General features: G+C 35.7%; 1 protein-coding gene across 2 annotated transcripts; it reads right to left on the minus strand.

Moving 5' to 3' along the window:
- Nucleotides 1-8,393: 8,393 nt before the first annotated feature.
- LOC139896483 (uncharacterized protein At4g37920) lies at nt 8,394-11,543 on the minus strand. 2 transcript variants are annotated; one of them, XM_071879126.1, is made up of 7 exons: nt 11,363-11,543; nt 10,895-11,175; nt 10,148-10,313; nt 9,715-9,959; nt 9,325-9,512; nt 9,000-9,220; nt 8,394-8,438 (listed from the first exon to the last, which is right to left on the minus strand). In XM_071879126.1, exons 1-6 carry the CDS (start codon nt 11,529-11,531, stop codon nt 9,001-9,003), a joined length of 1,269 nt encoding a protein of 422 aa, XP_071735227.1. In that variant the 5' UTR covers nt 11,532-11,543; the 3' UTR covers nt 8,394-8,438; nt 9,000. The 2 variants fall into 2 exon arrangements, with proteins under 2 accessions (XP_071735227.1, XP_071735226.1); XM_071879125.1 differs by lacking the exon at nt 8,394-8,438 and having other exon boundaries at nt 8,728-9,220.
- Between the last annotated feature and the right edge of the window lie 733 nt (nt 11,544-12,276).

Raw genomic sequence — 12,276 nt, forward strand, 5'->3', positions numbered from 1 at the left:
ACCAATGAGGATATTGGTTGTGTATGTTGATGAGTGGCCATTCCATGGGATGCTATTATTTCGACGATGTGTTTACGGAACGGAGTTCTAGGTGGGGGAGTTTATACTCTCGCACGAAGGTATTCTAGTGTGATGTAGTGACTAGCTAGGTCGAGTTAGTCCATTGCAGTTTGACTAACCGAGTCGGGTTAATCAATTAGATGTTAGGTGTTGACCGAGGCGGGTTAACCAAGTGAGTTTGACTAACCGAGTCGGGTTAATCAATTGGATGTTAGGTGTTGACCGAGGCGGGTTAACCAAGTGAGTTTGACTAACCGGGTCGGGTTAATCAATTAGATGTTAGGTGTTGACCGAGTCGGGTTAACCAAGTAAGTTTGACTAACCGGGTCGGGTTAATCAATTAGATGTTAGGTGTTGACCGAGGCGGGTTAACCAAGCGAGTTTGACTAACCGAGTCGGGTTAATCAATTAGATGTTAGGTGTTGACCGAGGCGGGTTAACCAAGTGAGTTTGACTAACCGGGTCGGGTTAATCATTTGTCGTTAGAGGTTTGACCAAGTCGGGTTGACCAAGTAAGTTTGACTTAACCAAGTTGGGTTAATCAATTAGGTGATAGGTGTTGATCGAGGCGGGTTGACCAAGCGTGTTTGACTAACCAGTTCGGGTTAATTGTTTTGGTGTGGAGGCTTAACCAAGTCGGGTGTAACCATGAGGTGATTAGAGGGCTACTTGTATTGTTCTCCATAATGGTTAGCATAGAAATGGTATGCCGTTTGAGAGGCGTTTACGTTGACCATGTATGTGTGCAAGAAGAGTCACGAATGTTGACTATCTTTGATGTGTATAGTTTTCGGCCAGTCTTCATGATTGTTGGATGTGTGATCTATTGGTGGTTTTATACGCCGAGAGTGGGGTCGTGAGGACCACGTCGTGGGATTAGTGAGGCGATAGCCGTGTTTCGCTCACATGTTGTTACGGGTGTGACAATAGTCGATTTTGTGCGCCTTAGGTTTAGCGTTGCCATATTCGTTTTGGGCGCTTTTGGTTTTAGCCGTTGCTTATGATGTTAGGATAGTGGCGTATTGGTTGTATTGTGCACTACAAAGGATGTTTAGTGGTAAGTGTAATCCGTAAGTATGTGGTTCGATCTTCAACGTTCGGATCGTTGACTTTAGGTTGAGACTTGGTCACTTTTAGCGTTGTCCTTGGTAAAGGTACGCTAAGGAATTGATATCCCGGTGCGAGATTGGTTGAGTTTTCCCGATATGGGGAAAAGAACAGGTTTATGTGCTCGGATAGTGGTTTTGATAAATCGCGGGTGACGATTTTAGTTGTTAAAGGTGATTCATTGGGAAGAATTGTCTAGGAAAGTTCGGATTGGAACTTAGGATTGAGGGCCGTTGAGTAGTTTCGGATTGGTTAAGTAGAGAAGATCACGAGGACGTGATCGAGTTTAAGTGGGGGAGAGTTGTAAGACCCAAATATTTATTGTACATAATGTATTTATGGTGTACGATGCGTGTATGAAGTGTACGTGTTGCTTGCTCGAACTCCGAAGGAAACTGGACGTTGTCTGAAGTGACAAGGTGTGTACGTATCTTTTCAACCCCAAATAAAGTTTGTGTTGATGTTTCAAAGCCTTACCATTGGAAAGGAAATCTTATTACGTTTCCAACGATATTTGATTCATCGAAAACGGAGCTACGGTTAAAAAGTTATGGCCAAAACAAGTTTCTGAAAACTGACCTGTAGGTTGGAGCGGCGCTCCACCTTTTGGAGCGGCGCTCCACCTTTCGGAGCGGCACGCCGAACCCGTCTGATGCAATTTTCAGCCTTTTTAAAAGGCATAAATGAGGGGTACTTTGGTCTTTTCATTTAGGGTCAGTTTAGGGTCACCAAAACTGATCTAGAACTCCATTGGAGCTCATTTTCACTCATCAAACACTCTCATCTTCAAACCCTAGAGTGAGAGGAGAGTTTTAGAGAGAGAGAGAGCTCCAATTGGAGAAGAAGAAGGGTGTTTCGGGTCAAACCTCGGGTATTAAAGTTGTTCTACTCGTCAACGGCATCATTTTGGCGGTATTGGTAAGTTCAAACTCCGAACTTCATCTTTGTAATTTGATATTCAAGTTTAGGGTTTTGAACTAGTTAGTTATAAAACCCATTTAGGAGGTGAAATGGGTAATTGTAACTAGTTATTGTTGATGTTGGTGGGTTTAGGGTTGGTTAATGATTTAACCATGTTTAAGGCTTGTATGTAGTGTGTAATCACTAGTATTAGCGATTCTAGTAGTGTTGAAACTCTTTTGGGTATGTTTGGTTGACTAACTTTGACTAGAGTCAAAAATTAGGGTTTGGTGATGATTATAACCCAATTGTCGATTTAATAAGGTTTATAAACTTAAAATGGATTAAGTTGAAGTATAAAACCGAGTTAAATATGTTTTGGTGTCAAAACTTGCTAATGGCGTGATATTGACTTCTTATGGGTCAAATTAGGGATTAAGTGTTATTTTGGGCAAGATAGGTGTTTAACACCTATGATTGGGTCTAATTGGCGTATTAGGACCATTCTCACTTGTGTTAGTGATTATTGGTTAGTTTGGGCACGGTTTGTGCTTGGAAGTGCATTTGGGTCGAAATTGCACTAGTTGTCAATTTGGTTTGATTTGTAAATCCACCCTAATTGTGTTGTTGTGTTTGTGATAATGGAATAGGTACATTCCATCGGTGTGTTGCGGATTATTCGGTGGCATTCTTCAAGGCGACAAGGTGAGTGGAATATTTATACATGTATGTATGTAGTTTATTTACTCGTACGCGATGTGGGCCTTTGGTGCCACATCGTGAGTATTGGGCGTTATGTCACAAGATGGTGACTTATTGAGGTTAAGGGTGAAGAGAACTACGGGTTGGTAGTGTCTCGTTAGGTGCCTCACAAGTCGGTGACACCTCATGGTGGTTCACGAGGCGGTGACCCCTTTGGTAATTGGTTGATGGTTCACAAGTCGGTGATACCATAAGTTGGGGAAGTGATTCACAAGTCGGTGACACTTCGTAGTGTTCACGAGTCGATGACACTAGATGGTGATTCACAAGTCGGTGACACCTTATGATGAGTCACAAGTCGGTGACATTTCTTAGTGTTCACAAGTCGGTGACACTAGGTGGGGCTTCACAAGTCGGTGATGCCACATGGTGATTCACAAGTCGGTGACACCTTATGATGAGTCACAAGTCAGTGACATCATACGAGTGAGACTCGACGTTATTGGTCGTCTACAAGTCGGTAGTGCCATAGCGGGGAATGGTTTGTTATATTTATGCATTGTTGTGATTTAGTATATTATTGTGGCGATTTATATACTAACGTTGTTGCTAGTCGTATGTTTGGTGGTGCTAGCTTGTTTATGCATTTTGTTTGCATGGTATTGTAAATGGATGCGTGTAGGTAAATTACATATGTATATGTATAAGTATTGCATTCACTAAGCGTTAGCTTACCCTCTCGTTGTTGACTTTTTTTATAGATTGCATGGATGCGGAGGCTCGGGTAAGTAGGGACTCGTGGACTTGCGTAGTTGCTTTAGAAGGCTTGCTTTTGGATTGATTAGGATTGGGTAGCGTATCCCCAATCGCCATGCTCGGCCTTTATTTTGTATTACAAATCATGTGGTTGAAAACTTGTATTTTCGTACGAAAGTCGTAAAACGGCCGATGTGGGCCCGGTTTTCGTAAAACTAATTTTATTTATGGAACGTGTTAGTTCTACATATATTAATGTATGGTTAAAAGCGTTTTGTCTAAATACGTCGGGAAGTGGTTAAACATTTTCGCATTTCATGACTTTTTAGACAGGCCAGTTTGGCGCGCCGCGCGGCCATATGGCGCGCCGCGCCATATGCTGTTCCAGCAAAAAAAAAAAAATTAATTGATATTTTCGCATGGTCGTTTGTATTACGGATTGGGATGTTACATGCGGTCGTAATAATGGGATACATTTGACGAAAGCAGATTTGGGATACCTTTGAGCACAATGTGTTCCTTTATAAAGGTAAATAAGATAAGATAGTTACCAATTACTTAGGATGCCCTACTTCCCCTACTTCACCTTATTTTCATGCCTCCAGTGTACTTCTTGGATGGCTTGTCGGCAACCCCACCATTGAATAAATTAACACTTTTAAGAGATTCTTCAACTGCCTAAAGAACAACATATAGAAGTTTATCAGTTCAGGAATGCATTTTCCTACAAGATGTCGTTAATAGTTATGCCCTAGGTGATCATGTTCCAATTTAACACAAAATAGATCAAACGGGTCAAAGGGTCAAAATGTACAACCAAAACATTTTATGTCATTATGACATTGAGACTACCATCATGTCCCTCTAAAACCCGACGTTTATGAAATATTAGAAACTGTAAGTGCACATGTCTATTCATATTGAAAAATCGACAGACTATGTATATGACCAAATAGGCTTACATTTTTCTTTTGAAACAACCAGAGATGGGCAACCCCTTGTTGTACTCAGGCTCGCTATCTTCTTCCAAGAATGTTCTCTAAGATCAAATCTTTCAGCTGTCCCGTGATGATTACCGATTTACACATCAGTAAATATAAAGTTTAGCAGGGATTATACATCATTTTCATCTTAATTATGTTAAAATTATGTACCTTAGATAGCCATTTTCATCATAGCCACCTACAACATAAATTGCCCCATTAAGTTCGGCTGCAACGAAAGCAAAATATAAGAAAAAAAACATTAGGTTTTTCTCAAAGTGGCCCCACATTATGGCTAGCGGCTGAATGTGGGCCCCATTTAAGTTTCCAGTTATCAATCCTTTTTACCACATATTAGTGACATGTTTATAACGAATTAAGTATATATAAGTTTACTAAAAACGCATAATTTCAACCTTATCACGCATTGAGCGCGTTTGGAGCCAAGCATCAATATCAAGATCCAACATCTCTACAGCTGAAAAGCATTCTTCACCATTCCCACCACCAACTGCATAAATTTTTTCGTTCACAATGGCACCAGGAAGACTTCCATTTTTTTCTCTTTAAAGGAAGACATGTAGTCCATAGATTTCATACGTGATTATACGATTCAACTTCACATAAATAAAAAAAGGAAAAAACAAAAAAAAAAATGTTAGCTAATAAGTAAAATTATCTACTATAAGATATAACTAACTACATGCGTCGAAGCACTGACCACGGGTCCCACCACCAAACACGAAAAGTTCACTTTCTAACTTTGAAATCGCTACATAACATCGTTCACTATGAATGGGATTAAGGGATTTAGTCAGAATTCATGATGGCAAGTAGCAATCGACTGATGACAACCATCTTCAAGTAAACCATCTTCAACGATTTGTCTTTTTTTGTATCTTCAAATTCTTCAGGCCCCACCGATATTGGTACCTCTAACATGTTACGTTTGCCTTTTAAGTTGTTGATTTCGGTTTCTGCTTCAGCCTGAAAAGTCATTAAAGTAATAAATCAATAGCATGTAAACTGGAATGGCAATAATGACTTGAGTATGTATAGCCACTAAAAATTAATAGACTTGAAATGGCTGATGAGTGCACAATAGTAGTAGGTTTAAACACGAAGGGAACCAAACTTGCTATAATCGATAAACATTTTCGTTCCAAATTGAAGTATGATTCAATTGTAGGCAACTACATGCATTAACATCAAAAACACTATAAAGGTAATTTGTATGTCAATAAACAAATTCACGATCACATCCTCGAACATATTGTAATTAGTATGTCAATAAACAATTTACATTCACTGTAGTTTAGGAGGCTGACTTCTAACACTTAAAAATTAAAATCCTATATACTTAGTTGAATATCATATTCAAAAAATCAATTACTGATTGAATCTCATGTTTTAAAATCAACATCAAAAACACCATCAACCACATGACATTATCAATTCACATGAGCATTTAATCAACACCTAATATGCATAATCATAAACCAAATACCAATAATAAAATCAACAACGATTTATTACCTGTGTAGCAATTAACTCAGAATAATTAGCCTGAATCTGTGATGACATGTACTGACGTACATACTTTCCAGCGAGTTTAACTACTGATCCTAATTATTATTATAACAAAGCATAGAAGATGTGTGAATCTGCATATACGTATTCAACGATCAGATCACACAGTACGATATCTGACTAATCTTCCAATGATGATCTTCTAAAATAAAAACCCTAACATTTTAAATTGAGAAGGAACCAAAAATTGAAACATGATGTGAAGAAGCATAATTGATTCTTCGAGTACAAAGCAGAAAGAATCAATTAAACATACCTGAAAACCGTTTATCCTCTGCGTTATCGAATAGTTGAATCCATGGATAAACAATGGATCGATTATACAGGCGGTTATATGAATTAGAGGAATTGAAACGAATGGGTACTAATTGAATCACGATTAAATTAGGGTTAGATGAGACGAATTGAATCAAATGGGTACCAATTCAATCACGATTAAATTAAGAACGTATTAATCATGTCATGTAGTAATTAAAGGTTTATGAATCATTGGGAATCCGTTTTGGGCGTAAATTGAAGAAAGGAGGTTAAAGGAGATGAAAAACCTGGAGAGGATTTGATGAAACTGTATGAGGAACGGATTAAAATCCGTAATTTTAGTTGTTGATTAAAAAAAAAATTGAAAGAAAATCAGAGAGTGATGACACGTGGCGATTGGAAAGAGTGTGGGGTTGTGGGTCTGATACATTGAACTTAATCACCATGCTTTATGTGAGGAAGGGATTCTTTTTTAAATGCACATTGAATGAATTAAATACTCCTAATTATTTAAAAGGTTTGTTGGCATATTCAAAAAGTATTATCACAGGTTTAGAGAAAAGATATCAAACATAAAGATGATATATAAAAAATGTGTTATTGTACTAACTAAATAACTGTTGAAAACGACATATATCTACCGATCTACCATCCATTATTGGTTCTTCGAGAAGAGAGATTGGTATTAACGTTTACGTTAAAAAAATTTATTATACTCGATCATCCAGACTAACAAAATATATCTACTTTCTTTTACCATCTAAATCCTTTTATTTGACTTTTATAACTTATGCTTGATTCCATAATTGTTGTCTATTGCATTTGCAGTTCGATATATCTTGCTTCAAGAAATAGACGACTTACCTTCCATTATTGGTGTTGCGTGAATTGATATTTAAATTATTTTAAGGTTTGCAAAGCCTTAATTTAAGGTGGTTTGGTTGCTAGTACAACAACTTTCTTCAACAATATTAAGGTGGTTTGATTGCTAGTATACAAACTTTCTTCAACAGTACTGTATTTAAGAAGAAAAAAATATATATATACATACCCTTGTAATATGTATCAGATTACACATGGACGATTTATTATTTTAAATGTGGATGGTCCCCGTGGTTAGTATTTTGTTACACTCAGAATCCCACTTACTAACAACCGTTAATTTCTGTTAATATTAATCATAGTCACTGCCCAATTTTAAATCATTTCCATTACACTCTCTTAGAAATGAAGATGGAAGTGAAGTCTAGAAAGAGTCGTATGACAAAAGGAGAAAGCATAATGATGTATATACATACTGTTGGAAGCTTCGACGAGCCCAACACACCCACTATAGAGGACCTAGGTTATACTCACTCACTAGACCAACACTTTGACGTTGGTTAGCCTTTAATTTTATGAATCCTTAGTGCACAATAGTATTTATGCGACAGTGTCGACCATATATCATTCAGGCGGTATAACCGACCATGTATTACTTAGGCGGCAGAGCCGACCATATAATAAAAATAACACAAGTGCACTAAGAACTCAAACACGAACTAATGCTTAACCGGGAAACTTAACAAAGAACACTTTTATTAATACAAAGAAACAATTACAATATTATGGACTCAACTCATACTCTTACTTCTTCACAACTTCTACTTCCAACTCTTCTTCACTTCTTACTTCTTCTCTACTTCACACTTCACTTACTCACACCTTACTCACAAATGAAACTCCTCACCCATATTTATACTTGTCCATGGAAGTTTCTACACACTAGATATTTCCATGGATAAATATCTAGATATTTCTCACCTAAAATATCTATATTATCTAGATTTTTCTACATATAAATATCTAGATATTTCTTTTACATATTAATATCTAGATATTTTCTTATACATATTAATATCTAGATATTTTTCCATACATATTTACAAATTCCATATTATTCCAAATTTGCATTGTATTTTAACACATACCATCACATATAAACATTCAAGGTCTGCAACTGAATTTAACGGAAAAAATTAAGAGTTGTTAGTGATACTGATAGTGTTTTTCCGCATAACAAGTACAAACCATGAAGATCATCTGCATCAAAAAAATCAGTTTAAGGGCATTTTGTTTAATCTGATACAAACCCCACAGACCATCCAATGTAACTAATTTAATATTTAATACTTTGTCATTGACTTATATCTAATCTAAATCTAAATCTAAATCTAATTTAAACCTGCAATGAAATTTAATTGGTATGGAACATCATTATAGAATACTTAAAACAACGTTACTAGTTACAGCAACAACAACAATACCCAATTCAACAACAACAACGTTACTAGTTACTACTAGATAAATTGAACAATGTCTCTAAATATATTACACGTTTTGAAATAAAAGTTACCAACTGACCCTGTAACAATCTGCTCACATTATTTGCAATAAAAGATATTACAGACCCTGTAACAATGCAATACGTAGTAATATTTTGCTGACAAAAATGACCCTAACTATTTTAACTGATCCTGTAACCATCTGCTTACATAGTCTGTACAGCCTAAATACATCCGCATATCCAAAATAGAGTACAATTTTAGTAAACTCTAGCCGATAATAACAGATTATAACACGTTTTACCAAATATTACAGTACCTTATTCTTCCTCTTCTACAACTTCTACGTTGGTGTCTTTATTGGCTTCGATGGTTTCCTTTTCCAAGTATTCTTCTTCAATTGTTTCTTTAAGAATCGAAAGTCTTTGAATAACCATTGGTAGACTCATCTCACTGGCTTCCTCAATACCTGTATCGTCTTTATGAAGCTGGTACGCATCAAGCATTACCGTAATCCACTTGTGCAGCTCCTTTGGAGTCCTAGTAAAAACAAATCAATATTAATAATTACCATTTACCATTAGTTTTTATTTCACATTAACAAAAAAAAAAAAAAATTAAACAAAATAGAGCGTGAATAATACGTGTATATTGCATTGGGATCTCTGGCTTCACTTTCTTTACCAGGGGAAAAAGCCGTTGCTAAAGCTGAAAAACGGTCTTCTGGATCTGTGAAATTTAGTAAATACTTGAGTAGTTTTATCTCTTTTGGTGCTATGCTCTTTAGACTACTCTTTGTGGCTTTATATAATTCATACATTATCGCCTTCACCTGCAAATTCAGACAAAAAAAATCGGGACTTTTTCTTGAAAAAACATAGAATCTTTTTATACCATCATAGCCCAGTAGTTGGGGTCCTGATATCCTACAAGAGGTCTCAAGTTCAAATCTTGTGGTGGCCAGGTTGGATTACCGACCCTCCCGGGTACCCGAACATGGAAAACTTTTATTAAAAAAAAAAAACAACTTTTACCTCATTTTTCATGGTAGGGGATTCTTTAGCAGAAGCCCAAGCAGTATTTATCAATAGAATTAAGGAGGAGTCGAGTTCTTTTGATTTTGCAAGGCTTTTGATTTTTGCACATGCGGCTTCTATAGAAGGTGAGTCGAGTATATCCTCAAATTTGGCCTGTGCATCGTCTAATGTCTCAACCGTTTCTAATGTGTTGTCAAATGCACTCACTGCAGATAAGCATCTAGCTCCAAGCCTCGCAACGGCTGTTTATTCAACCATTAAGACAAGTAATATCAGAAAAATACACCAAAAGTTTGGTGCTTTTTCACACACACATAAGGATTTGTAATTCGTATTGTTGCTATCGCTAAGTTTTAGTATGAACATGTAAAGATGATCAACATGAAAAAAGGTAGAATACAATAAGAATGTAAATAATAAAAAATATTACCATCGCGGTCCTCCAAGCTATCATGTGTTTCTTGAACAACATTCAAATACTGAAAAAAATCGCCTGTGAAGTCCTTACGCCGTTTAGTAACGATAGCGTTTATATCCGTAGGACTATCTTCTACCTGCTTAAGCAGTTCTGCATGTTTTTCCATTTCATCATCAACCTGCAATATATTCCCTCATTCGTTCACAATCAGAGGCGGATCTAGAGTGTAAGGAGGGGGGGCGCCCGCCCCCGGTGGATTTCGAAATTTTAGTGTAAAAATTTTGGATTTTTCGACTTTGCCCCCGGTGAATTTTTTTTTTTGCCCCAAAAGCTTTATATTTTGCCCCAAAACCTTCAAATTTTGTTCAAAATTCTCCAAATTTTGACCCAAAACCTTCAAATTTTACCCACAAATCTTCAAATTTTACCCACAAATCTTCAAATTTTGCCCCAAAACCTCCATATTTTACTCAAAAAAATTGCTATGGTTTTAAAAAAAATTTCGCCCCCGGTGGGAAAAAATTCTGGATCCGCCACTGTTCACAATAACATCATCCTCAAAAATATGACCTACAAATTAGGCTTTAAAAAGAACATTATCTTATATTCAAAAAATTTCAATGCAATATCTGTGCTTGCTAAAATCATCAATTTCTATCATATATTTACATATACAAATTTTTGACATAGCTACAAACATAATAATCAAATTGCAACATACAGAAACAAACATACAGAAACAAAGTCAAGTAACACTACCTTCTTAAATTGTGTTGCAAATGTGATCAATCTCTGCTTCAAAGTGTAATCATTTTCGGCATCAGCACGAGATTTACAACGATTATAAAAGGCATCTCTATATTTATTCCAATCTTGTCTAAAAATCAAGTAACTCATCCAGTCTTTAGGTTTAGGTTTCTCATTCATGAACAAATCAATCATCTTATCACAAAACTTAGTCATTGTGTACCCTTCAGCTATTTCAACTTCTTGCTCATCCTTAACATGCTGCGTACTCAAATTCCCACATAATAATATCTCTAAACAATTAATTAAAAAAAAAAAAAAGGATAATTAGTTCAGTAGCATATTTCACTATTCGCCCCTACAGCTCCTTATTTCGCAACAATTACGTATTAATAAGGAGCTGAGTTTGAAATCAATGGTAACTTGAATTGAATTGAAATTGGTATTCAAATAATAACAAAATTAATTGCGGAGACTTACTGTGTTTTTGGAATCTGCTGAAATTGGTGGTGGTGGTTAAGGGTGGTTTGTTAATATGAGAAATTAAAAGTAATTTTATACTACTACTAATACTACTGTAATAAGGAGATTTTAACAAAGATGAATTGGCGAAGATTGAGCTGTGGAAATTAATCAGGAGGTTGCTCATATTCAAGCTCTGTAATTTCGTGTGAAAAACTCAGAAGGAAGACGCAATTTTAATTTTATTTGGATTTGGATAAAACTCAACTGATACGACGCCGTATCGATTAAACCTCTTCAAAAACCAGCGTTGTTTTGCATTTCCCTTTTTGCCCTCCGTTCTATATTAACTTTAGAAATAATTCGTAGAATTACGAGTTTGTTTAAACGAAACATGATACATTTAAGGTATTAAGTGAATGTAAATATTAAAGTAATTTAGTAATTTAATTCTAGTGAAAATTAAAATACAATTATTATATGAATTTTGTACAATATGATTCAAAGTTTGTACATGTTTTCATGCAATATGCGATGTTTTTGTAAAAGATTGTAAAATCTGTTTTAAATTTTGCGCATATGGTCATAGAGGTGTTTTATCATAAGATTGTACATAATGCTTCAAATAGTGTACATATAGTCATGAGGGTGTTTTACCACAAGGTTATACATAATGTTTTATATATTATTATACATATGATTATGGGGGTATTTTATCATAAGTTTCTACATAATGATCCATATATTATACAATTAACATGTTAATATTTTTATTAAACATAATTAATTATTTTAATGATATCATCATAGAAAGTTAGAATTTTTCCGGTTTATTTTAAAAGTTTTTAAACTTGGATAATTCTTATCGCGAATGACCCGTGATTTTACGGGTTAGTTGAAGAACAACAATCTAAACTCATCAAGATCAATAC

This window comes from Rutidosis leptorrhynchoides, chromosome 3 (genome assembly GCF_046630445.1).
Source record: "Rutidosis leptorrhynchoides isolate AG116_Rl617_1_P2 chromosome 3, CSIRO_AGI_Rlap_v1, whole genome shotgun sequence".
In the NCBI taxonomy this organism is placed as follows: domain Eukaryota; kingdom Viridiplantae; phylum Streptophyta; class Magnoliopsida; order Asterales; family Asteraceae; genus Rutidosis; species Rutidosis leptorrhynchoides.

Coding starts and splice junctions, on each gene's coding strand:
- LOC139896483 (XM_071879126.1), bottom strand. CDS start 11,531: ATGAGCAACCTCCTGATTAATTTCCACAGCTCAATCTTCGCCAATTCA. Junction 9,513..9,714: donor CCCCTACCATGAAAAATGAG/GTAAAAGTTGTT, acceptor CTGAATTTGCAG/GTGAAGGCGATAATGTATGA. Junction 9,221..9,324: donor GATCCCAATGCAATATACAC/GTATTATTCACG, acceptor TGTTTTTACTAG/GACTCCAAAGGAGCTGCACA.